Source organism: Podospora pseudocomata (genome assembly GCF_035222375.1).
Source record: "Podospora pseudocomata strain CBS 415.72m chromosome 2 map unlocalized CBS415.72m_2, whole genome shotgun sequence".
Lineage (NCBI taxonomy): Eukaryota > Fungi > Ascomycota > Sordariomycetes > Sordariales > Podosporaceae > Podospora > Podospora pseudocomata.
In genome coordinates this window covers 916692-939968 of record NW_026946365.1, presented here as the reverse complement: position 1 = coordinate 939968, position 23277 = coordinate 916692, and the positions used below count along the sequence as shown (strand labels likewise).

General features: G+C 53.5%; 7 protein-coding genes across 7 annotated transcripts; 3 read left to right on the top strand and 4 right to left on the bottom strand.

Annotated features, from left to right (window-relative positions):
• Positions 1-203: 203 nt before the first annotated feature.
• Positions 204-1304, bottom strand: QC762_201705 (uncharacterized protein; the record flags this gene model as incomplete). The annotated part of the gene is made up of 2 exons (XM_062887059.1): positions 204-1142; positions 1286-1304. 2 exons carry the CDS (start codon positions 1302-1304, stop codon positions 934-936), a joined length of 228 nt encoding a protein of 75 aa, XP_062746842.1. The 3' UTR covers positions 204-933.
• Positions 1305-2805: 1501 nt separating this feature from the next.
• Positions 2806-5032, bottom strand: QC762_201700 (uncharacterized protein). The gene is made up of 2 exons (XM_062887058.1): positions 4086-5032; positions 2806-4028 (listed from the first exon to the last, which is right to left on the bottom strand). Exons 1-2 carry the CDS (start codon positions 4149-4151, stop codon positions 3351-3353), a joined length of 744 nt encoding a protein of 247 aa, XP_062746841.1. The 5' UTR covers positions 4152-5032; the 3' UTR covers positions 2806-3350.
• A 626-nt stretch (positions 5033-5658) lies between these two features.
• Positions 5659-7094, top strand: NUO24 (NADH:ubiquinone oxidoreductase 24). Its single transcript, XM_062887057.1, has 3 exons — positions 5659-6142; positions 6213-6503; positions 6553-7094. The coding sequence occupies exons 1-3, from the start codon at positions 6008-6010 to the stop codon at positions 6907-6909; spliced, it is 783 nt and encodes a 260-aa protein (XP_062746840.1). The 5' UTR covers positions 5659-6007; the 3' UTR covers positions 6910-7094.
• Positions 7095-7376: 282 nt separating this feature from the next.
• QC762_201680 (uncharacterized protein) lies at positions 7377-9071 on the bottom strand (the record flags this gene model as incomplete). Its single annotated transcript, XM_062887056.1, has 1 exon — positions 7377-9071. One exon carries the CDS (start codon positions 9069-9071, stop codon positions 7377-7379), a length of 1695 nt encoding a protein of 564 aa, XP_062746839.1.
• A 789-nt stretch (positions 9072-9860) lies between these two features.
• On the bottom strand, positions 9861-14604 carry QC762_201670 (uncharacterized protein; the record flags this gene model as incomplete). The annotated part of the gene is made up of 3 exons (XM_062887055.1): positions 12440-14604; positions 11453-12370; positions 9861-11400 (listed from the first exon to the last, which is right to left on the bottom strand). The coding sequence occupies exons 1-3, from the start codon at positions 12526-12528 to the stop codon at positions 9861-9863; spliced, it is 2547 nt and encodes an 848-aa protein (XP_062746838.1). The 5' UTR covers positions 12529-14604.
• Positions 14533-16161, top strand: QC762_201660 (uncharacterized protein). The gene is made up of 4 exons (XM_062887054.1): positions 14533-15247; positions 15325-15467; positions 15526-15764; positions 15821-16161. Exons 1-4 carry the CDS (start codon positions 14854-14856, stop codon positions 15927-15929), a joined length of 885 nt encoding a protein of 294 aa, XP_062746837.1. The 5' UTR covers positions 14533-14853; the 3' UTR covers positions 15930-16161.
• A 2166-nt stretch (positions 16162-18327) lies between these two features.
• PSD2 (phosphatidylserine decarboxylase) lies at positions 18328-23236 on the top strand (the record flags this gene model as incomplete). The annotated part of the gene is made up of 4 exons (XM_062887053.1): positions 18328-19657; positions 19770-19814; positions 19932-22934; positions 22985-23236. Exons 1-4 carry the CDS (start codon positions 19493-19495, stop codon positions 23234-23236), a joined length of 3465 nt encoding a protein of 1154 aa, XP_062746836.1. The 5' UTR covers positions 18328-19492.
• Between the last annotated feature and the right edge of the window lie 41 nt (positions 23237-23277).

Genomic DNA, 23277 nt, shown 5'->3' with positions numbered 1-23277 from the left:
TGAGTGATTATGTGCCATCGCGCGTTGTGTGTCGTGTGCGTTATTTCTTCCCTCTTGGTTTATGTTATTCCCAGCATCGACTTATTCCCATGCTACGGTACTCCCCAACACCATCTAGCGGCGTGACACACGCTCCTGACCAATCTATTCCTTTTGAGCCTCAATGGACATACATCAACAGCCCATCACATCACAGGTGCAACAGTAACAGGTAGGTATCAAGTTTTAATATTAAGCCTTAATAGGAAAACAAGAAAAGTGTAAAATGAACATATAAAAGTCCAGGCCATCAGGTAAACCTCCCCAACAGCCCAACCTTTCCAGAGAAATATCACCACCCCCCATCAAGGCAGATATTCAGCCATGATGGGATGTTTTTCATCATCCCCTCACGGCAAGAATAGCGCCAGAGGTAAATGGTCCGATCGATCCGATGATTGTTGCAGCTCAGGACAAAATCAACCGCAATTGCTTCCCCCCCCCAAATCTGCCAGCTCCATTCACTTGTTTTCTTTTCGCTTCTCGGCCAACCACATTCCCCTAGTCCAAAATAGCCATCCGTACAAATCGGGGGGAAAGCATGCTTGAATGCTTGATTAAGAAGTAAATTTGGCTACGAGGCCAAAAAAAATGTAAGATGCTGTGTGTTGTGCTGTGCTGCTGGTACGCGCGCCGAGAATACATTGCAGGGTATCGTTGCAAATCGATCGATCGATCTTTAATCCCAAATCCGCTCCTCCTCAGGACAAGAGAATATCCCATCTCTCATCCTTCCAATTGATCCAATCCCATACCCCCCCTTCCCTCCATGAGATGAACCGTCCACCGTTCTTCTTTTAAAAGAATCATTACTTCATTCCAACCCACCCTTCCATCCTTCCCCGTCTTCCAACGCCTCTGTGATTTAAAAGCAGAGTCAGGGTGATGTGTCATTTAGACAACAGCCTGGCGTCTTTCCCTGCGGGCGACCAACTTCTTGTAGATGAAGAGGCAGATGAGGCCGATGCCGACAACGCCGACGATGCAGAAGACGGTGATGACACCGGGCTCCTGGGCAGCCCAGTTTTGGCGCTTGGAGAGGGCGGCATAGGTGTCGCGAGCGACGACGGAGGTGCTGATGGCGGCCATTTTAGTTATTAAGGCTGTGAGACGTTTTGTTAGCAAAGGATGTTCTGGCAATTGAAAGAAACAAGACAATTGATGCGAGTGAGCAGCTCAGAAAGTCTTGAATAAAATCAGATTGTCGCATTGATCGCGTGTTGTTGTTTGCGACGCCGCTCCAAACATCGCTTGGCATCCGTCATGTTGCCAAAGCTCGGGTCCCTCGACCGAGACACTCCGAAAAGGACTCAAACACCACTCGGCGCAGAGCCATTGACAACGGGGCATGTGAAAACTGGTAAAAAAAAAAAGGTGCTCGGTCGGACCAATTGGCGAGCAAAAGACTGCTTACAGTTTAAGGTTGCGGTACTAGGTGCAAGTAGGGTAGGTAGTAGGTAGAAGGGTGTGAACAACACAAGACGTTTTCTTTCTGACGACGACGAGCCAATTGGGGTAGTTGAGGGGGTGGCAGTCTGCTGCTGCGCAGGGCAAGAAACAGAGTTGTCGAGTGAGGTTGAAGAGGAAAAAAAGGGAGAAGAGAAAGATGGAAGCGCTCTCGCGGGTGGGAGGGAAGGAAACAAAATACCGCCGGTGGAGCCCGCGGCGGCAGACACGATAAAGCTTGGCCACCGGAGGCACGGAGGTACGGCAGCTCACACACCCCTCTCCCACCCCCAAAAAGGCTGGGTGGGTGGTTCGTCTTCCCACTGCGCGAATTTCGACTGCCACCACTCGGCGGTTTCGTCCAATGACCCGCTCGAGCAAACTCCAGCAGAGGGTGAGAGGTCACCCGGCTCGGCAAGGGTGCTATGGCGAAAAGCACCTCACCCTGAACGACTCAGCTTGGTGAATGCAGCGAGCATGTACCCCGAGACCCCATTTCTGCACTGACCGGAACGGGAACCGCGGGGCGTCTGAACGGTGTCCACCGTGCGGCGCCGGTAAAATCGACCGGTATGTTGAGTGACGAAAGATGTGTTTGAGAACTACTTACTGGTTGGGCTGATGCCTGGAGGTCAGGAGGAAATTAGAAAAGGCGGGCTTGTAGAAAGAGAGAGGTAGAGCAGAGTGAAAGAGGTGAAGAGAGGCGAGAGGCGGGAAAGGGCGAATTGTTGGTGAAGAAAAAGGATGCGCTGACGAGGTGAGAGCGGCGCAATCCAGGCGGGCTTCCCTGCTTGTGGTGGCACCGTGTTGCCGAGGAGTGGGGTAACAGCGTCCAAGCTCAAGCTAAGCTTGGTGCCATATCGAGCACTGATCACCTTTTGCCCTGTCATTACCCTTGTCCCCGTGAAGAAATCCGCATTCAACCGTCCAGCGGTGACGAGAGACAACCTCGACAACCAATCGCTTATCGCAATCCTTTTTATCAAAAAAATAAAAAATAAAAAAAAATAAAAATAAAAAAACCTTGATATCGCGCCTTCGCGTTTGTCACTTCATCGAATCGGCAAGGCTGCTCTGCTCTGCCCAATGTCCTGAATGTCTCAAACAGCTAATGAAGCTGTGAAGCTGTGCTGCCATGCTTGCTTGAGTGGGGGGTTACCGATGTGAGATGGCATCTCTTGGCTGTAGCATGCTATCAGCCTCGCTGGAAGCTGTTTGGCTGGCTTCCTGCAGGTGTCATGCACGTTGTGCGGCGCCAACCGTTCACTTTTCACAGGTGCCGGCCGTGAGAAGAAACACATCAACAGATGGACAAGAGTCAGCAAACATCACCCGGTGCCCGTCGATCCCAAATATCAGAATATACCGAGAAAACCCGAACTGTCCCTGACTAGTGGTAGCAATGTCATGTACATACATTTTCCTACGGGAGAGCCCGCCTGCAGGTCCCAGGACTTCATCCACTTGGCTCGTGCTTTTCCAACAATTTTGCATGGAAAAAGCATGGCGATGCATCCGAAGCTTCCATGTCATTGTGGAGGCCCGCTTCCTCGCCTTGCGAGAAAGGCGCCGAGGCGAGAAAAGGTCACTGTGGAAACGAATTCGGACCTTGCAGTTGGCTTGTGGATCATTGTAGTGTCTGCTTGCTCCTCCATGATGCACGATGCTGTTTATGCATGCGGATATCTCACACAATGTATGACCGTCTCATAATAACCTATAGATACACACACCTGCCCACAAACCACCACCCACCCATTCGCCATTATCTTTTGCTGGACACTTGGGGGGCTCCTCTTCACCCGTCCCCACAAGCCGAGAATCATGTTTGTTTCCTCGGAGAAGCCAAGCCGCGGCTCAAAAGCTTAGCAAGAGATGGGAGCAGGGCCCGGGATGCTGTATGACTTGCCGCCGTTGTCGGGCTGGCCGGTGAGACCGTAGATGCTGGTGAGGATACCGGGGTGGTTGGCCTGGTAGGCACCGGGGAAAGAGACGGTCTGAGAAGGAGTGAAGGAGCCCGAGCCCGAAATGTTGATCTGAGCGCAAGACTTGTAGAACTGAGCCTGGCCTTGCTGGTTGGCCGAGTGGAGAGCCAAAAGCTCAACACGCAGGAGGTATTGGCCCGGCGCGATGCACTGCGGGATGTTGAAATACGTCCAGCCTTGGTTCTGAATGACAGTGTCGACACCCCACTTCCTGCTGCCTTGATCAAAGCCTTCGTGCCAGATCTTGAACCACTTCTGGCCGTTGGAGCTGGCAGTAGCAGCATTGTCGACCTTGGCAAGATAAGCCTGGACGGGACCCTTGTGAGAGGCAGCGATGGGATGGTCTCGGTCGTTAGGGAACTGGGCTCCGCCGATGACATGCCCAAAGTAGGCACCGATACGGTCACCAGCGTTAACGTTGACAACCGTGTTAGACTTGGAGCCGGGCTGTCCGCAGGCCATGTTCTGGTCGTTCACATTCTGTACTGGGTTGTTGTTGTTGGGAGCACGGATGCCAGTGAGCTGACCCTTATCTTGTCCGTTGACTGAGATTTTCTGCCTTGATTGTCAGCATGAAAACGACTCCTGCCTCGATGGTGACTGGTGCTGACATACCTGGAAGATGGCGTGAGCATCGACCGTGAGGCCGCAGGCCAGGAGGGCAACGAAGGAGAACTTCATGGTGGCGTGTAGTCAGGGCTGAGTGTCCAGGACTTGTCAAGTAGGTTGCCTTGATGTGACTCTAGGACAGTTTTCGATTACCAGCGGTCGCCCCCTTTGTATTTATGCCATTCTTGAGCCTCCTACTCCCGTCTGTTCGCCCGAGAAAGGCACCGAATTCCTAAGTCCCGGACATGTCAAGACCTGCACCTAAATTGTAGATGACGGCATCCCTATTCCAGCCAACCAAGGCCATGGCTGGGTAGCGATGGACTGGGAAGAGGTACAGGCGGCCGGCCGTGTCGGTAGTCGATATTTTCGCGGGGCCCCGGACTTGAACAGGAGGTCAATCTATTCAGATAAACTGGGGATAGATTGCCCTCCGCGTTTCGCGGTAAATGGATTGGACGGCAGCCACGCAATGGCGCTCGCCAGTCTCAATGCCGTACCCGCCCCTTGGCTCCGGACTTTAGGCAGTATCCCGCCCCAGTCACCTGGACTGCGAGAGAGTACGGCCGGATGACCACTGTCCTAAATAGGAACGAGACGGAGACTGTCCCAGTTGAGCCGTCTGGCGAATAAGATATCTCTGACGGCCGGTCCGGCACAGCCATGTTGTTGTCGATCTGATATTCAAAGGTCGTCTGCAATACCACGGAAGCCATGGCTGCCGCCCGACGGAAAAACCCATCCAACGCGTTGCATTAAGCGATACGGTTTGACTGACTGCGATTGATGGAAGTAATAAAGAAAACATCCCAAACCCGGGAAGGGGGTGTCTCCGTCATGTGAGAGCAGCAGGCCGTCACCCCGTCGCAATCAAAGCTGAGAGATTCCGTGATGTCAAAAAGAAGGGCTCGTTCGGAAAGCCTCCCGAACCATACATGGAACCTCCCCGGCGCGCACTCGCAGCTGGTCGAGTCTAGTGTCATCTTGATATCGGATGGCATGCTTGCCATGGCTGCCATGGCTTGACATAGATTGAAGGCGGCATGTCGAAACAAGGGGGCACAATTGGAGCCCGACAGAATATATAGGGCTGGATAAAAGAGAAGGCAATAACAGAGTAGATGGAAAGGTCTGGGCGGTCTCCAGAAGACTGTAAAACGTAATCAATCTCAGCCGTCTGTTCACTTGAAAGCGCTTGCTTGGCCTGTCAATAGACAGCCCCTTTCAGGGTTATGTTAGGAGGCCACAAGGAATGTCGGTGACTGCTTGGCTGAGGAGGCATTGAATAGATGCCATACTGTGCCGGATATTACACCAAGTCGTCCACGTTTTCGAGAACCAAAAGGCTGACAGCAACCCAGCCGGAGACTGGGCATGAGCTTGCCTAGACTTAGCCGTGTCATCGCGTGGAAAGGAACGCCTTGTTCGGCCAAAGGGGCACCAAAGGTGGGAGCGAGCCTCTCAAAGCTTCATCTCAGCATACCTCAGGACTGAATTCTTCTTGGCCTTGAAGCTTCACATCGTTCTCCAGTAGATTGTGGTTTTTGGTCTGAAAGGATAGTTTTGACGAGCAAAAAGAGGGTTTCGGAATTAGTAGACGGTGTTTACACATAACTCGAGGGAAAATGATGCTGGAGCTCCATGAGCTCCAATGCTGAATAAAACGGTCGAGCGCAGATATAAAATCGGGTAATTGAATAAACCGCACAAGCCCCGATTTCACCCAATCAAACCCCACCAATTGTCAACGCAAGGTGGGTCCCGGGCCATTGAGCAGCAAGACTGGGGAGCTTGCCAATCGTCAATTGATTGACGACGACGAACCCAAAACTGAAGATAACCTCCCCCTCGACGTCGCCGCCGGCCACCCCCTCCAACCACAACCTCCGTCCATTGCTCAACCACCCCTCTAGTTCACCACAGCAGCAATGGCGAGCAAGCTGGCCCCCGTCATGCGGACCGCCCTCCGCTCCGTGAGCAGGGTGGCTGCCCCCTCCTCGTCACCACTCCAGACCCGCGCCATCTCCATGTCGGCGAGGAGGCAAAGCGACACCCTCATGGTGGTGAGTCTCCCCCCCTTCCCCCAAGCTATAAATATTGAATGGAGACTAAATTTCCAAAAAAAAAAACAAGCACCGCAACACCCCCGACAACAACCCCTCCATCCCCTTCAAGTTCACCGACCAAAACGAGAAAATCATCACCGAGATTCTCAAGCGCTACCCCCCCCAGTACAAAAAAGCAGCCGTCATGCCCCTCCTCGACCTCGGCCAGCGTCAGCACGGCTTCACCTCCATCTCGGTCATGAACGAGGTCGCCCGCATCCTCGAGATGCCCCCCATGCGCGTCTACGAGGTGGCCAGCTTCTACACCATGTACAACCGAACCCCCGTGGGCAAGTTTCACGTCCAGGCTTGCACGACCGTACGTCCCCCCTTCACTGTCAATAACCATTTCTAACTATACATAACAGACCCCCTGCCAACTCGGCGGCTGCGGCTCAGACGCCATCGTCAAGGCAATCAAGGAACACCTCGGCATCAAGCAAGGCGAGACCACCCCCGACGGCCTCTTCACCTTCATCGAGGTCGAGTGTTTGGGGGCGTGCGTCAACGCGCCCATGGTCCAGATCAATGACGAGTACTACGAGGACCTGACTCCCGAGACCACCAAGCAGCTCCTCACCGCGCTCAAGGAGAGCTTGAACGATGCGAGCAAGGCGCCCAAGCCGGGTCCTGTGAGCGGGAGGGACACTTGTGAGAATAGCGCGGGACTGACGAACCTGACGAGTGAGCCTTGGGGGGTGGAGACTACCAGGTCGGATTTGTAATTTTTAGAGAGGGGGGAGTGGTTTGATTTTATGTGGTTACAAAACTAGATGTTTTCACACTACAACAGGGCTTATTATATGATGTGATGATGGTAGAGGGGGACGAGGGGGTGAGTGTACAAAAAGCGTTGACAGGCATTCGCAGCTTGGAAAGGGGGGGGTCAAGAATATATAGGACGGCCCGAATACATTGCTTGCTTCGATGCTTATGATGATCGTACATTACGAAATGTTTTTTTTGGAACTTCAGTTCTTATGAATGATGACAAGTCAAAATCAAATATGCCAAGGGGGTGGCTCGATATTGAGCCCCGTAATCATTCAATAACTGACACTGCAGGAACTATTTCTTCCACCAACAGAAGCTGCCTTGCTAAAAAAAAAAAAAAAAACACTGACAGTAAAATAAAAACCGAATCTTGTCCGAACCAGTGTCCTGTGTACCCAACTGGTCTGCACACCAAAAATCACTTCAACCTCATCACCCACCCATCCCCCTTCACCCTATCCCCCTGTCCAACAACACCCCCCCAAATCACAACCCCACTCTCGTCCAAGTCCCCAATACTCGCCATCGCGGCTTGTGCCCTCCTCCCGGGCCCATCCAAACTATCATCATCCTCCTCATCCTCAACCCCCATCTCAACCCTAAACCACCTGCCCTCCTGGTGTCTATCCCTCCCACCACCAAGCAACCCACCCACCCCATCCCAAACCGCATCCTGCGCCTTGACAAAACTCCCCTCCGTCACCCCATGCCGCCCCTTTTCATGCCCCGACTTTGGCGTCAAAAAAGCCCAAACATCATCCATCTTCCCACCTTGCCCGTCCTCCCCAAACGCAAGCAGCAAATACTCTCTTCCATTGACACCACCAATCGTCACTACACTTAACGAAGCGTTCGTCCTCGCTGCTGGCCAAAAACTGGCACTGTTGTCGTCGTCGTCGTCATCAAGAGGGACGGCGGTCAAGTCCGGAGTTTTATACCCCACAACCTCCTTCCCCGGTAGAATAGGTTTCCAGCCACCATTCGCCGTAACCAGCACCTCCTCCCCCGCGGAAGCAACATCGTTGAAGGAGTCAAGGGAGAGGGATAAATACTCCATTTTGAGCTTGTCAGAACCGCCACCACCACCCTCCCCGCCGCCGAGCTTATACAACCTGTTCTTTGCCAGCGCGAGACTACACCCACCTGTCACCGGGGGAAGGGAAGAAGGGAGAGGCTGCCAGGTAGAAGAGTGGACGTCAAACGCCCAGGTTTCATCTGACGCCTCCCCTGAGGGCAGGGTACCACCGGAAATGATAAACGTCCCGTAACCTTCAGAGTCAAGATCACGCGCTTTTTCCGCGAGGAAACCCACCACGGGATCTTGGGGGATTCCCTGCTCGTGGAGGGTGGTGGTGTCGGTTCCTAGGGCCCATTCTTTCCATGTGGTATGGCCGGAAGGATGGGAAGAGGGGGAGAAGTTGTCTGGTTTCGGGGTTGATACTGCTGCGTGGTTGAACCTAGGGGAGGGATGGGCGGGTGTGGATAGGGCTGGGTCGAGGAAGGACCAGAGGTGGGTGCGGGTGTCGAAGATCCAGACGCGGCCGGATTCGTTGAGAGGTTGGGAGGGGGTTGAGGGGGATGAGCCGCCGAAGAGGAAGATCCTGTGACCGATCACGGCAGAGGCGTGGCCTTTGCGGGGAGGGGGGATGTCTGGGAGGGAAGAGGTGGGTGAGGCGGGGGATTTTCCCTTGTCTTTTGACCCGGGAGGAGGGGAGGTGAGAGAAATGTCGGAAAGGTTTTGGGGCTCGTCATTGGGGGTTTCTTCAATGGAGATGGAAGGGACGTCGGGGTTGGGGTCTTTGGGTTTAGAGGCGGTAGATTTGACGGGTTTGGCCTTGATGGTGTAGTAATCGGCTTGGGCTCCGCTTGCGGGAAGGGTGATAGTGTGGACGTCGTTGTCGTTGCCGCCGCCGAAGATGTAGACGGTGCCGTCGACGATGTCAGCTGTGTGGCCTGATCTCGGAAGAGGCGGGAGCTGAAGCTTTTCCCAGGTGCCCCTCATGGTGTTGCTGTTGCCGCTGCCAAGGGTAGGGCTTTTGATGGCGGGGAGTGATGAGGGGAGGGAGTTGAAGAGCTCCGTCGTGCGACGTTTGAGGAGTTTGAATGAGTCCATGATGTCCGGCCGAGTTAATCCTCACAGTGTAAGTGGTATGTCCAATTGAAGGTGTTCAGTAGGTAATCTCAAGCTATCATGTGAGTTGATGCAAGTGCGGTTGTAAGCGTCTAAGACAATTGACCCCCTACTTTGTTTGTTTGGAGTGTGAGATGAGATTAAGATGAGACAGTTGGGCTTCTTGAAGGGATATGTCCAAACTGGACGTGAGGCTGTGCTGGGGCAGGGCATTCTCTCTCACCAGGATCGCTTGCTTTCGGCTTCTGGAGGAGAGTTGCGTCACTGGGTGGGGTTTTTGCTGCCGAAAACGTGCAGCCGTCCAACGGTGATCGGCTCGGACTACTGTTGTTGGCTGTCGACAGCTTTCCGAATCGTGGACTGACAAAGCAGAGCTTGAAAGGGGATTGGTTCGATTCTGAATAAGCCGTCTGTAGCGGCGGGCTGCTGCATGTACTAGAAAATAGCATAACACTCACAGCATCTCAAAATACGGAGATGCAAAAGTAGTGAAACAAAGAGATGATATGTAACTCTGGGAGTTCTCATTCTCATTTGCTATCTATGTTCAACTAGTCAAAATTCTGTTCATAAGCAGAAATCCTCCGGGGTATCTGTCCATTTTCATTCCTCCATTTCTGCAAGTCCAAGTTCCAGCTCTTGTCTTCATACCCCAATCCCATTACCCAGCTCTAGGCCAGATAATCCCAATCCAAAACCAGCAGCAACCGGCCGCTTTAAACTCCATCCCCAAAACAAAGCAAATAAACCCTCCGCCAAAAAGTCAAAAGATCAAGCATAACACCTCCCCACCCCTAACCTCCCCACCCCATCCTGAGCCTCCCCCCTCCCAAACCCACAAAGCCCAACCTCCATCCCAACCCCCGGCTTAATAACCCCCCAAATCAACTCCTGTTTCCAAATACTCTGCTCCCTCCTCCTCTCCCCCCCACTAATCGTAGTCCCATCCCTCGTCCCATTCCCCCCCGGCACAAAAAACTGATGATAATGACACCTAGCAGCAACAACAGCCGAGCAACTCCCCCCTTCCAGCACCATAGGGTTCCCTTTCAGCTCCCACCCCTGAAGACCAGCAGGAGGGGCCTTTCGCAAACCTAACCCCAAGACTAGCAACAATAGAATGAGCAACAGCGAGAGCAGAGCCAACAGCCCGACACCGCTCAGGCCGACAGCGTTGGCGGTCATGTCACCAGTAGTGACCGACACCAAAACGAATGATTGAGAGAGAAGAAAGCCCAGCGCGATAAAACCAAAAATAAGCAGCCACGAGAGCGGGCGCGGCAGCGTGAGAAATAAACTGCTAGTCTGAAGGCCCTGGGGAAAAGGCGAAGAAAGTCTAAGTGGGCGGGGTGAGACCGCGAAGAGTGAGCACTCGTGGGATAAGTGATAACTCGTAAGAATGCTATTCGTCGTGAGATAAAGAAGTACCAGCCCAAGTTGTGGGAGGGCAGTAATGATAGCCGCGCCCGCAGGTGGGATACCCCCCGGAAACATGACCAGCGATTTCGCTCCGAGCAGAGTTGACGGAAACGATGTAAGGAGGTGCTCTGGATCGTGGCAGACGGATATTGCCAGGGCAACAATTACCAAGGAGGCGATAACCGTCCAAACCGCTACAAAGGTGGTGAGGTTGGTGAAAGAAACGGATTTGATCCAGTAATGGTGGGTGGGAATGTAATATCTGGCTGGCTCGTTAATGCCCGCTCCCCAGCGGCCGGTCAAGACATCCTGTTTCTTGGACAGGAGTGAGCCGGACTGCTGGGTGGCAGTGTCGGGCTCCCTGAGAAAGGAGTTGATGGCATCACCGAGGGTGCATAGAGGCGAGAAGCGGGAGTGGTGCTTGAAGAGAATGGAGGCGCCTGCTACCAGCGCAAAGGAGTTGAGGAGGGCGACAACGCCCAGCAGTGAGGCATTGAGGTTGACTTCGCACGTCTTTGGCTGAATAAGAGGAGCGGAGAGACAGTAACGAATTGTGGACTGGTCAGACACGATCGAGCTGAAAGGCGAGGTTCGGGGTCCTGCAGCGGTTTGGAGAAGCGAAGAAGGCGAGTTGATGTTGGAAACAAGCAGAATGGCTGATAGGTCGGACTCGAGGGTGCGGTCGAGTTGAATGAAGCAGTCGGATCTCGTCAAATTGGCCATGCCGTCGCTGCTTGCTTGCCGCTGAAGACTGAGAATTTCGAGTCGGCTCAGTCCGCCATTGTTGTTTTCCGTAGCGTTGCTGAATGATGCGCCTCGAGTGAAGGCATCCGTAACGACAGCAGCCTTGAAGTCAGGCGCTGTTTGCGAAGTGAAGATTACCGCATTATACCTGTGGATTGTTAGCCTCTTCTTCTCCCTCTGTTGTCTCCGGGAAAGCTCACATTATCTGAGTAACAACCGCCACCCCCATAACCACAACCGCCAGCACCACCCTCACTCTCCCAATAAACCTCAAATTTCGAAAGCTTGGCACCCCGATATCCAACCATTGCCATTTCCGATGAGCCTCATCGACCTCTTCCCTCGTCGGACTGCTCAGCACCTGAAACACATAATGTGCCCCCGCCAATAACACCACACAAAACACGTTAACAACGGCATGCAATCCCCAGTCAATCCGCGTAGCTGCCGCGCAACTCCCCGTGAAAATCGCCAGTCTCCCACCACCCCCTCCAAGCAATGAAGCCTTCGATATCGCCAGTATCAGACAGATGAACCCCACAATCAAAATCACAAACCCGACCAGCGTGTTAAAAGCCACCCCGGCCCTCCACCCCACAAGAAGAGTATTCCTCAACGCCCTGCCATCACCTCCTCGCCGTTTCTCGTTGCCGAAACCCAGGCGCTCTTGATCACCACCAGAGTCACCGCTCCCTCTCCCTTCTGAAGACTCCGATTCGTAAAATCCTCCAAACTCGGCCGCTCGTGATTGGAGATGCCGATGCGAACTCCCCGGCAGTGGGCGTTTCCCCTCTTTGCCCACCCCATAATGGATATACTTCCGCTTTGACACAGTTTCTGGTGTTTCACCTCGGAGGTAGTTGACGACGTAATCTGGCACCAAATTCCTCGCTATCGAGTGCCCGTCGCTATCTCTCCTCCTTTGTAGCCATGGTCGCCAAGTCGTAGCTGTCGTCGCCCGTCTGTGATGATAATGGTGGTGATGGTGGAAGTGTGTCGTCGTTGTCGGGGAGGCGATTTCCGTCTCGGTAACGATGCTCTGGAAGGGCCATTGAATAGTTTGTCGACCTGGGATAGGTCGTGGTGTGACTAGTGGGGATGGCTGGTCCTCTCGTACTCTGAAGACATGTGTGTGTTAGACAGGTTTCGTCAGAAGACTGGACTGCGAACAGAAAAGTCAAGCTTACCTTGTCATCTGTGTCACCTCACCGTTCTCATCCCACGCATATCGAAAAGTCGAAGGTCCATGGTCTCGTGGAGGTATGGTTATCTCCATGTCCCGCAATATAAGATGCTGACCCTGAAGAAGAAAAAGAAGGAAAAGCACAACACATAAGAAACCAAGAAAAAACACAAGCCGGCAGCGGAGAAGAGAAAAGTTTGATTAGAAAGGATCCATCAACAGTTGGAGAGTACCCAAGAGATATTCATGACACTGACAACCTGTGCCTAGGTTTGTGAAGAGAGAGAGAGAGAGCGACAAGGTAAGAATCCTTGAGCAACAAACGGAGGCGAGGATGAGCAGCAGGGGGGCATGACCACCCTTTGTATGCTTCCATCGTGGTGTGCCCAAGCCATCGCCGAACGACACCACTGTCATAGGGCGGCTGGTGGTGAAGGGGCGGGATCCCCGCCATGGCCGAACTCTGAGACCCGAATCCCAAGAACTTCTCGAGAATCCCTTGGCAGAAGAAGGCCCCCTGTCGGCACTGGGGACCATTTGCGGCAAGAAGGGACATGACCGGGGTGCTATATTAAGGCACGCTATGTAACCACCACAGTACGATTCGAATCCATATCCACCAATCAGGGAGGGTTACTTAGAAACGACGGGTAAAGTATCAAACATGAGCACCGATTTTTTTATGAGAAGGGGTTTGTGTATCCAGACTTGTTTATGTCTCTTGGCCGGGTATGGGAATTATATTCGGCATATGTTGCCCAAAACTTGTTTGTTTTGTACATAGACTCATCAACAACACTTGTTGATAACTTCCTAGATAGATCCAACAAAAATAGGATCGCTCCCGTCTCTGCAGCGGAAGCAAGTGTTTCCAACCGCCGACTTCAACACGTCCCTTCGCTGCAAGAGCGGGTGACAAGTATAGCACGTCCGAGCACCAGCATCCAAAGACGTGAGAAGGAAGGTTGCAGTCCTGAAGAAGAACATCGGACGGAGAATTTCTGACGAAAGCAAATGGAGAGAGCAAGGTGTTGCCGCACCTTGCCTGACAGGGGTCCGGTTGTGACATCCGAAGGACTCCTCTTCCAAGCATGGGAGTCCCATGTCGAGGTTCATCACGAGTTTTGAAGCCTTGAGAAAGCAACAGTTTCATGTTTCGACCCCTCGCTAGCGTTCAACGAACAACCAACAATTGAGAGAAATGGTACGGCATCTGGAGAAGAAGTTTTACTGAACCTTTGATCGGGCTTGCGAGGTTGAAGAAAGCTACTTGAATCATCCATGCCGTGTGCACGGCATGGCGATCGAACCTGAAGAAGCTCTTTTCGTCGAGGCATCTCGCCAGGATAGGAAAGCGGACAAAAGGGAATCTTGGGTCGGCCATTCGAAGACCTGGCCAACTGGATGGGTTGGGCCAGATTCATGCGGTGCGGGGGAGATGGAGTGAGAGCACTGGTTGGCAAGCAACGAAATGAGAGACGGCAGGGATAATGATGACAGTCTAACTGTTTCAACTTTCCAAGTCGTGCAACCCAGGCTTTGTGACGAACGGTGGAGTAAATTCCGCGATAATGAAGAGGATTATACTTAGCTAAGATGACCGCCTGCTTGAACCGTTGCGATCCAGGCATCGAATGATTCCTTCTGACCGGCGCCGTCGGGGTTCACGGTGTGGCTGAGAGACCACTCGCCGCCATTTGAGCCAAAGAACTATCCGAAAGGACGGCAGTGATGGTGAGGATGACCCGATGTAAGCTCCTTCACACCAGAGCTTCCAAAGTTCAATGTCGAGTAGGAGGCGATGGCGGTGCTCGTTGATGCTGGTATTCAGTGTGAAGGTGTGAGTGATCAGATGCCGAGGTTGGAAAGCTTCATTCAAAGTCGAAAGAATGAGAAGGAATGATATTGTCGTGGGAGTTGGCGCATGATGTTTGTTTGATCTCCGACCCCGATATGGCCCAACGATGCTGTGATGTTGGTAAACTGCTTGCCAAAGTCAACTCCAGGTTCCATGCTCGGCCGGAATTGTTCAAATGCTTTATGACATTTCAAGATGTTGTATAATCGGTCGTCGACAATGATATCAAACTGTGTTTAGATCTCTCACTGATGAACATCGCTTAGTTTCTCGGTGTCGATGTCGTTAGATCGCCTGTTTCTTGAGCTGCCCCAAGCTCCAGTGCCAAAGTGAAGCTCTCAGTGGAAGCTTTCAGCGCTGGGAACCATAGGTGGGCCATCCAGACCCTAACCCTGGAGCAACCCCCTACTTGGCAACGGTTTGTTCCGCAGCGCATCCCACCGCGCCCAGGAAAAGCTCCACGTCGGGTCAATTAAACTACAGGGGAAAGAGGCCACTGACAACAGCTTCACCACTCACTTCACCTTCTCCCAGCCCAAAACCACACAGCAAAGCCCAAAATGGATCCCTATTCGGCCGAAGGCGAACTCATCAACATCCACAACCACTTTCACCAAGGACAATACCAAGAAGTGGTCGACTACGATGTTTCCACCCTGTCCTCCGAGAACGAGCTTCCCGCCCGTGTCCTCCAGCTGCGAGCTCGCATCGCTCTAGGCCAGGCCGAGAATGCCCTCGCCGACGTAACGGGCGAGAAGGAGCCAGAGTTGCAGGCCATCGCTGCCCTGGCCGAGCAAGCGCTTGGGAACAGCGACAAGGCGGTTGGCATCATCGAGAAGCTCGCAGAGTCAGCGGCCGACAACACTACAGTACAGGTTGTGGGCGGGACAGTATTGCAGGCTGCGGGCAAGAGTGAGGAGGCTTTGGCGCTTCTTTCGCAACACCAGGGAAGCTGTGGGTTACATTCTATATCCAGTCTACGGCAGGCAAACGACTGAAGGGACACAACTGACGAGGTGGTGGTTGAACAGTGGACGCCGTTGCGCTTATAGTGCAGATCCATCTGCAACAAAACAGAAATGACCTTGCCGTCAAGGAGGTTACCGCCGCGCGGCGGTGGGCGCAGGACAGTTTGTTGGTGAACTTGGCAGAGTCTTGGGTTGGGTTGAGGCTGGTTCGTGCTACCCCGGGATTTTCCTTCTAAAGGTCACACACTGATATGTTTGCTACAGGGCGGTGAAAAGTACCAACAAGCCTTCTACGTCTTTGAGGAGCTCGCGCAAGCACCCGCTACATCATCAGTCCGGTCCCTCGTCTCCCAGGCCGTTGCCGAGCTTCACCTTGGCAGAACAGAAGAGGCCCAAGCTGCTCTCGACCAGGCCATGAAGAAGGAGCCAAAGTTCGCCGAGGCCATCGCCAACCTTCTGGTGCTGAACGTCATTGCCGGCAAGGATGGTGCGGAGCAGAAGACGTATGTGTCCCAGAGCCCAACTTCCAAACCAGTATCAATGCTGACTTTGTATTTAGTCTTCTCGAAGCCACAGACGCTCAACACCCTCTCCTGGTGGACCTGGCGGAAAAGAGTGATTTGTTTGACAAGGCGGCGTCAAAGTACAGCGCCAAGGTCTCTGCGTAGATTGGTGCTTTTTTGAAACGAGCGAGTTTATGAAATATTTGATGATATCCCACAGCCCTCCTTGAAACTCCATGGTTTACTTTGATTATTACAGGGACACAGCACTCTAAAACGCTGATATATAGAGGAACGAAAATAATTTACCAATTTTGTCTACTTTCGTCCAGCCCAGAATATGCTGCTTGGTTCCTGCAGTAGGACTAGAGGCGAAATGTGCGAGTTTGTACCTGCATTTGCAGCGAGGCCGTTTCTTCCACGGGTGTTTGTCTATACCGCGAGTCAGCTGCCCCAAGAATGTCGGCAATGGAAAGCGTTACGGGGGAAACCCGCGCTGTAGCTCTCGGCCCGTGGCATTTTCCTAACTTAGGCCCATCTCAAACCGGCGCGCGGCTGCCAGGTTAGCTGCTATCCAGCGATTTAAAGCGCCGGAGATGAGATCTCCGGGGTTCCGGGTGGCCAGTCAAGCTGGTGGTTAGTTTGTGAGGGGGCATATCCGGATACTTCCAATGTTTGCTCCTCTTCATGGTTGTTCTCACTTTTGGCCCACCTACCTTCAAACTCGCTGTCAATAATTTTCTCGATTTACCACCAACAAGATGTCCCCCGCTGTCTCCCCTCCTCCAGCCCCAGCCTCCAAGGCAGGTGACGCAGTCCCGGCCACGAACAAAAAGCGCAAGATTGTCTGCTTCTCCGGCCTGTTCCTCGCGTCCACAATTTACCAAACCCAACACTAACTCTCCAGCAGACTTCGACGGCACAATCTCCCTCCAAGACATAGGCCACATCCTCTTCAACACGTACGGGTGCGGCCCCTCCAAGCGGGAGCTTCTCGACGCCCAGATCGCCTCGGGGCAACGCACCCTCAAGGACGTGTCGGAAGAAATGTGGGGGAGCTTGAACGTCCCTTTTGATGACGGGTTCGACCTCATGTCCCAACAGCTAGGAACTGACCCTGGGTTTGCCGGATTTCACCAGTTTTGTCTGAGGGAGGGGATCCCATTCCATGTCATCAGTGCTGGGCTGAAGCCGGTTTTGAGAAGGGTGCTGGATGAGTTTTTGGGGGAGGAGCAATCAGCCATGATTGATATAGTTGCTAACGAGGCGGAGATTACAGAGGATGGGTCGGAGTGGAGGCCGGTTTGGAGGCATGGGGGGAGTGAGCTGGGTCATGATAAGGGGTTGAGTATGATGGAGGCGAGGAGGGAGGTTGAGGAGGAGGAGGAGGAGGAGGAGGAGGAGGAGGAGGAGGAGGAGGAGGAGGAGGAGGAGGAGGAGGTGCCGCTGATTGTGTTTATTGGGGATGGGGTCTCTGATTTGCCTGCGGCGAGGGAGGCGGATGTGTTGTTTGCGAGGAAGGGGTTGAGGTTGGAGGGGTATTGTGTTGAGCATGGTATCAAGTAGTTGCCGTTTGGGAGCTTTGCTGATATTCAAATGATGCTGGAGGAGATTCTGGAGGAGGATGAGAGGAAGACGGGCGGCAGGGGAAGGCCGGCGAGGTTTAACCCGAGGGCGGATATGTGGAGGAAGGTGTCGAGTCGGAATGCTGTGCCGCGGTATGTCGTCATGACACCCATGGAGGAGAGGGTGTTTTTGTGGCCTGAGGCTTTAGTGAACTGGTTTGTGACGGATATGTTGCTGGGAATCGGGTCGGTGTTGTTAACAACGGGAAGCAGCAGATGGATGGAGCCGTTTGTTCCGCCTGGGCTGGTATGATATCATTTTGTGTCTGTAGGTTAACTTGCGTGTTACAGAAGTTAGGTAATGGGAATTAGGTCAGCATGGCATTTGACTGGACTATGGAATAGTTGCTGCTATTGGATGGAAATGTCATCTTGAGTGCGGATAGCTCGGATTATTATCTTGTTGGTGGAGGGTGTGTGAGTGCATATCTGGCTGAAAAGGGGGCGTAGAAAAGACTTCACAAATCAGATATTATTGCGCCACTGGTGAGAGTGTGGTTTCAAAGCCCCCGAGGGCTGGCATGCTGGCAGGCTGGCACCCAAAAATACCCCACGAGGCTTTTACTACGGTATACGCAATGGGCATGGTGAGCGGTTTCTGTGTCCAGCCCCAGGGCTCACTTGGGACGAACGGGAAGGTCACCGCTGCGACGGTGTCTTTGTTTGCAACAGCTACCCCAATCCCGTAGGCATCTCCTGACAGAGCCGGAGACCCAGATTGCCGGGAGGTCGAGACCATCACTGCCTTTTCCCGAGCCCTCGGAAACTCTTTGTGAGGTCGATCGATCAGGTTGCGCAAACCCAGTCGGCCACAGCTGGGGCCAGGCTGATGCAAAGTTGCAGGAGGCGTGGTGTAGGTTTGAAGCCGTCACTTTCAGGCACGTTCATGCGGGCAGCATGCGGGATGTGGTCAGAGTGTTTGATTGAGAAAAATGTACTGTGTTGGTCGCAGCATCAGGCTTTGCAATATCCGGTCCCGCTCGTTTAAAAGGGGGGAGCAACCCGAGGCGACGCGTGGTCCAATCTGCCAGTCCTCCAAAGCTCCAAAAGCAACATTCATCTCAAACGAAAGGTGCCTCAATCAGGGTGTGTTGGAATGACGGCCCACCTGCCTGATGAGAATGGACAGATGCTGATTGACGGCTGTACGCCCAACAGCATTCGCTGCGGACGACACATGAGTATACACGAGCCCGTCCCCGATGCCTTGACTTGTTTTTTCCTTCATTTTGTTGAGCCCAAAACAAAAACCATCCATCCAGCCATATCTCGTCGACCAAGACACACATAACGTCAACTGTGGGCACCGCCAAAAACAGCTTGGTAGCCGCTGAAGATACTCCCCAATTTCGCCTAGAGCCGCCCCCTAGACCCAGCAGCTGAACGGGTCCAAAGTTCTTTTGGGCAGGTCTCGGCATCGCCAATCCTCCGGGACGCGCCCAGCACACCAGCGCCCCGCCATCACAGCTCCACCGCCCAAATTCACAAATACCTAGCTGGGCCCCCAAGCCCCGTGTCTCCCTGTTGCTAGGTGGATGACGTCCTCGTCGTTTTTCCAGCTCCATTCTTCTCCAAGCTTCTATCCGTACCTCTTTGATCTGCTCCCGCCCAGGTCATCGGGTCCCTGACGTCGACTGTGCGGGCACTACAGCTACTGGGAACATCGAGGGATCCATCAACAACAACCAAAGTTGCGACGACGGACCACTACCCGCACACGTCCCACCCTATCATCGCCACTGATTCGAAACTAAGAAGAGCGAGAGAAGGGGAAAGCTGGGGAAGGACAGCCAGCTAGCCAGCCATCCTGTTTTGATCTGCCTTGCTCTCTGCGAGTCTGCCCTACACTTTAAACATTACATACCACCTACCACCCACCACTCACCAAACACAGCAACAGAACAGCACAGCACAGCACAGCACAGCATTGGAGAGTGGCACTCTTGGAACCTACGTCGTAATTGATTGGGCCCTCCTTCGATTGGATTGGAGGGTCAATTGCAAGAACAAAATAAATCTTGGAACGATTACCTACTACACGATCGTGCCAAGTTAGATAAAAGACACGCATACCCCGCGCCAGCCCACCCACCTCTTAGCATAATGGCTCGCTTCATCCCCAACCGTCTGAAGCCGGGCTACTCCAACTCTGCCGCCAACTCAGCTTCGAACAGCCGTAGTGCCAGCCCCATGCGCAGCAAAGGAGATTCCGCCAGCCCAGAGGGCCGCAGGGAGACGGGCCTGGTGGTGCAGGTATCGATTCTACGGGTATGAGGACCACCCACCATCACCATCACCATCACCACCATCACCATCACCACCATCGCTGCCCTCGTGGTGCCAAGGAGTAGCATCGCATACTGACTTGCTGAAAATCCAGGCCAAAGATCTCGCTGCCAAGGACAGGGGAGGAACGTCGGATCCGGTGAGTACATCGAGTGCGGTATCCATTTCACAGGAGCTGCAGATATCCCACATTGTGCTCCCCATTCTACCCCCGTGAGGAAGTGACTGGTGGCTGATTGCTGCAACTCCCGCCCAGTATCTCGTACTCAATCTTGGCGAATCGAAGCACATTACACATACCGAGTCGAAGACACTGAACCCAGAATGGAACGAAACATGCCAGCTCCCCATCAATGGCATCCAGAGCCTGCTCCTCGATGTGAACTGCTGGGATAAGGATCGCTTTGGGAAGGACTACTTGGGCGAGTTTGACCTTGCCCTGGAGGAGATCTTCGCCGATGAAAAGATCGAGCAGCCGCCAACATGGTACAAGCTGAAGAGCAAGCGTCCAGGGAAGAAGACGGGCGTTGTTTCGGGCGAGGTCTTGCTGCAGTTCTCTCTGCTCGACACCTCCAACAAGGACGCCAGCCCCCAGCAGATCTACGAGAAGTTCGCTGCAATTGCTAAATCTGCTCCGGCAGTCGACGCCTCGTTGACCCCTACTCCATCTCGTACCCCCGTGCTTGCTCCGACCAAGGGCAAGGTGCCATCGCCGGCGCCTTCGTTGGGGGGAAGAGTAACCGACGACGCCGATGAGGACGACGACTACGACTACGAGGACGAGACCCCCGAAGATGAGGACCCTACCAAGCCGGAAACTGCCGAGAAGAGAAGGAGGAGACTGCGGATCAAGGGGCTGAAGCGCAAAAAGAGGCAAAACCCCTACGAATTTATCAACGGCGGTAGTGACGTGGTTGGTATTATTTTCCTGGAGATTTGCAAGATTACCGACCTTCCCCCGGAGTCGAACGTTACAAGGACGAGCTTTGACATGGATCCTTTTGTGGTTGCCTCGCTTGGCAAGAAGACATACCGGACCAAGACGATCCGTCACAACCTGGATCCCGTGTTCAACGAGAAGATGATCTTCCAGGTGTTGAACCACGAACAGCAGTACCAGTTTGCTTTTACTGTCATTGACCACGACAAGTACTCTGGAAACGATTTCATTGCCTCCGTGAACTTTCCGGTACAGGAAATCATCTCCAAGGCACCAAAGGCGGACCCCGCCACTGGACTGTACAACTTGAAGGAGGTAGCTGAGTTCTCGGCTCCGGCGCAGAGGACCCGTTTTATGAGACTGGGTCTTTCCCGGACCAACTCTACCCAGAGCTTGTCCAAGCAAGCTAGGCCTGCATTGTCCAAGAATCCGTCAACCTTGACCAATGTATCTTCTCTTGTCGCAACGCCGGCATTGGGCTCTGGTCAACAGCTTCATGAGGTGCCTGAGGGCGCTCAAACACCCGCTATCAATGCTCCGATCCCCGCCGGACTCGTTCAGCCGGGGGAAAGCGGTGTCGCTGCGGCCGCCGCGAACACGGCTGAGAATGCCTCACCGGAAACTGAAGATCCGGATTTCTTCCCTTACACACTTCCCCTCAGGATGAAGAACCTTGAGAAGTGGGAGGACAAGCATAATCCACAGCTGTACATCCGTGCCAAGTACATGCCTTACGCCGCACTCAGGCAACAGTTCTGGAGAGCTCTGTTGAAGCAGTACGACGCCGATGAGAGCGGACTTATTAGCAAGGTCGAGTTGACCACCATGTTGGACTCTTTGGGATCGACCCTGCGCGAGTCGACGATTGACAGCTTCTTCCTCCGATTCCCCCATAAGGCGGGTGATAATGAAGACGTCGAGGACCTAACCATGGATGAGGCCGTCATCTGCCTGGAGGACCAGCTTGAGTCCAAGGTCAGAACTCCGGGTGTCGCGGAGCGTGTGAAGAATATTCTCCCAGATGCCGCCGAAAAGGTCAAGAACCTGCTGCCTATACCCGGCAAGGAGTCGCATCCCGATACTGTCCAGCCACCGAGCGAGTCTGACCTTGGCGGAACCGACAGCATCACTGTTCCAGAGCTGGCGACTCCAGGCGAAGAGGGCGACTACCTCGACCGGGACGATCTCAATGCTAGCAACACCGAAGAACATGTGGTAGAGATCCGCGAATGCCCCATCTGCCATCAACCGCGCTTGAACAAGCGCAAGGATGCAGACATCATCACCCATATTGCCACCTGTGCCAGCCAGGACTGGCGACAGGTGAACAACCTGATGATGGGTGGGTTCGTTACGTCCAGCCAGGCCCAGCGCAAGTGGTACTCCAAGGTGATCACCAAGATCTCCTACGGTGGCTACAAGCTCGGTGCCAACTCTGCCAACATCCTCGTGCAAGACCGCATCACCGGTCAGATCAACGAAGAGAAGATGAGCGTCTACGTCCGTCTTGGTATTCGCTTGTTGTACAAGGGTCTCAAGTCCAACAATATGGAGAAGAAGCGCATTCGCAAGCTGCTCAAGTCTCTCAGTATTAAGCAGGGCAAGAAATATGACGACCCTGCTTCCAAGGCCGAAATCCCTAAATTCATCGCCTTCCACGGATTGGACTTGTCTGAGGTGTTGCTTCCTCTGGACCAGTTCAAGAACTTCAACGAGTTTTTCTACCGCGCTCTCAAGCCTGATGCCAGACCAGTTTCTGCACCAAACAACCCGCGCATTGTGGTCTCTCCGGCCGATTGCAGATCCGTGGTCTTTAACCGCGTTGACATCGCCACCAAGGTCTGGATCAAGGGTAGAGAATTCAGCGTCAAGCGTCTCCTAGGCGATGCCTACCCTGAAGATGCCCACCGCTACGAAGCCGGTGGCGCGCTGGGTATTTTCAGACTGGCGCCTCAAGACTACCACAGATTCCACATCCCCGTGGATGGTGTTATGAGGGAACCCAAGACCATTGCAGGTGAATACTACACTGTCAACCCAATGGCTATTCGGTCGGCGCTGGATGTGTACGGCGAGAATGTGAGGATTGTCGTGCCTATTGATTCCCCAGAATTCGGACGGGTAATGGTGATTTGCATTGGTGCCATGATGGTGGGCAGCACCGTGATTACAAAGAAGGAAGGGGACGAGGTCAAGAGGGGTGATGAGCTGGGCTACTTCAAGTTTGGCGGGTCGACGCTGGTGGTGCTGTTTGAGAGTGGAAAGATGGTGTTTGATGATGACTTGGTGGACAATTCAAATACTGCGCTGGAGACCTTGGTGAGTTATACCCACCATCTTTGTTTCACAACAACTGCTAACAAGACCAGGTCCGCGTTGGCATGTCGGTCGGCCACGCCCCCTCTGAACCGCAATGGACCCCTGACATGCGCAAGGACGACGCTCAAATCACCGAGGCGGACAAGCAGGACGCCAAGCGCAGGATCCAAGGGCAGGTCGCGGAGGAGAGCCCGAACGATGACAGCGGCAGCGGGCTTGATGTGGACGGGGAGGGTGATGGCGAAGTGACAGTCAAGGTTCCCCACCTGGGGACGACAAACGGGCCGGCAGTAACCGCCTGATTTTATTTACCACTCGACAAGTTAATGAGGGCTGATTTCTC

What these genes read in the sequence shown, in the direction of transcription:
- QC762_201700 (XM_062887058.1), bottom strand. Translation starts at nt 4,151, where the DNA reads ATGAAGTTCTCCTTCGTTGCCCTCCTGGCCTGCGGCCTCACGGTCGAT. An exon ending in ATGCTCACGCCATCTTCCAG is followed by an intron (nt 4,029 to 4,085) that starts GTATGTCAGCAC and finishes TGACAATCAAGG; the next exon opens with CAGAAAATCTCAGTCAACGG.
- QC762_201660 (XM_062887054.1), top strand. Translation starts at nt 14,854, where the DNA reads ATGGATCCCTATTCGGCCGAAGGCGAACTCATCAACATCCACAACCAC. An exon ending in CTTGGGTTGGGTTGAGGCTG is followed by an intron (nt 15,468 to 15,525) that starts GTTCGTGCTACC and finishes TGTTTGCTACAG; the next exon opens with GGCGGTGAAAAGTACCAACA. An exon ending in GATGGTGCGGAGCAGAAGAC is followed by an intron (nt 15,765 to 15,820) that starts GTATGTGTCCCA and finishes CTTTGTATTTAG; the next exon opens with TCTTCTCGAAGCCACAGACG.
- NUO24 (XM_062887057.1), top strand. Translation starts at nt 6,008, where the DNA reads ATGGCGAGCAAGCTGGCCCCCGTCATGCGGACCGCCCTCCGCTCCGTG. An exon ending in AAAGCGACACCCTCATGGTG is followed by an intron (nt 6,143 to 6,212) that starts GTGAGTCTCCCC and finishes AAAAAAAACAAG; the next exon opens with CACCGCAACACCCCCGACAA. An exon ending in ACGTCCAGGCTTGCACGACC is followed by an intron (nt 6,504 to 6,552) that starts GTACGTCCCCCC and finishes TATACATAACAG; the next exon opens with ACCCCCTGCCAACTCGGCGG.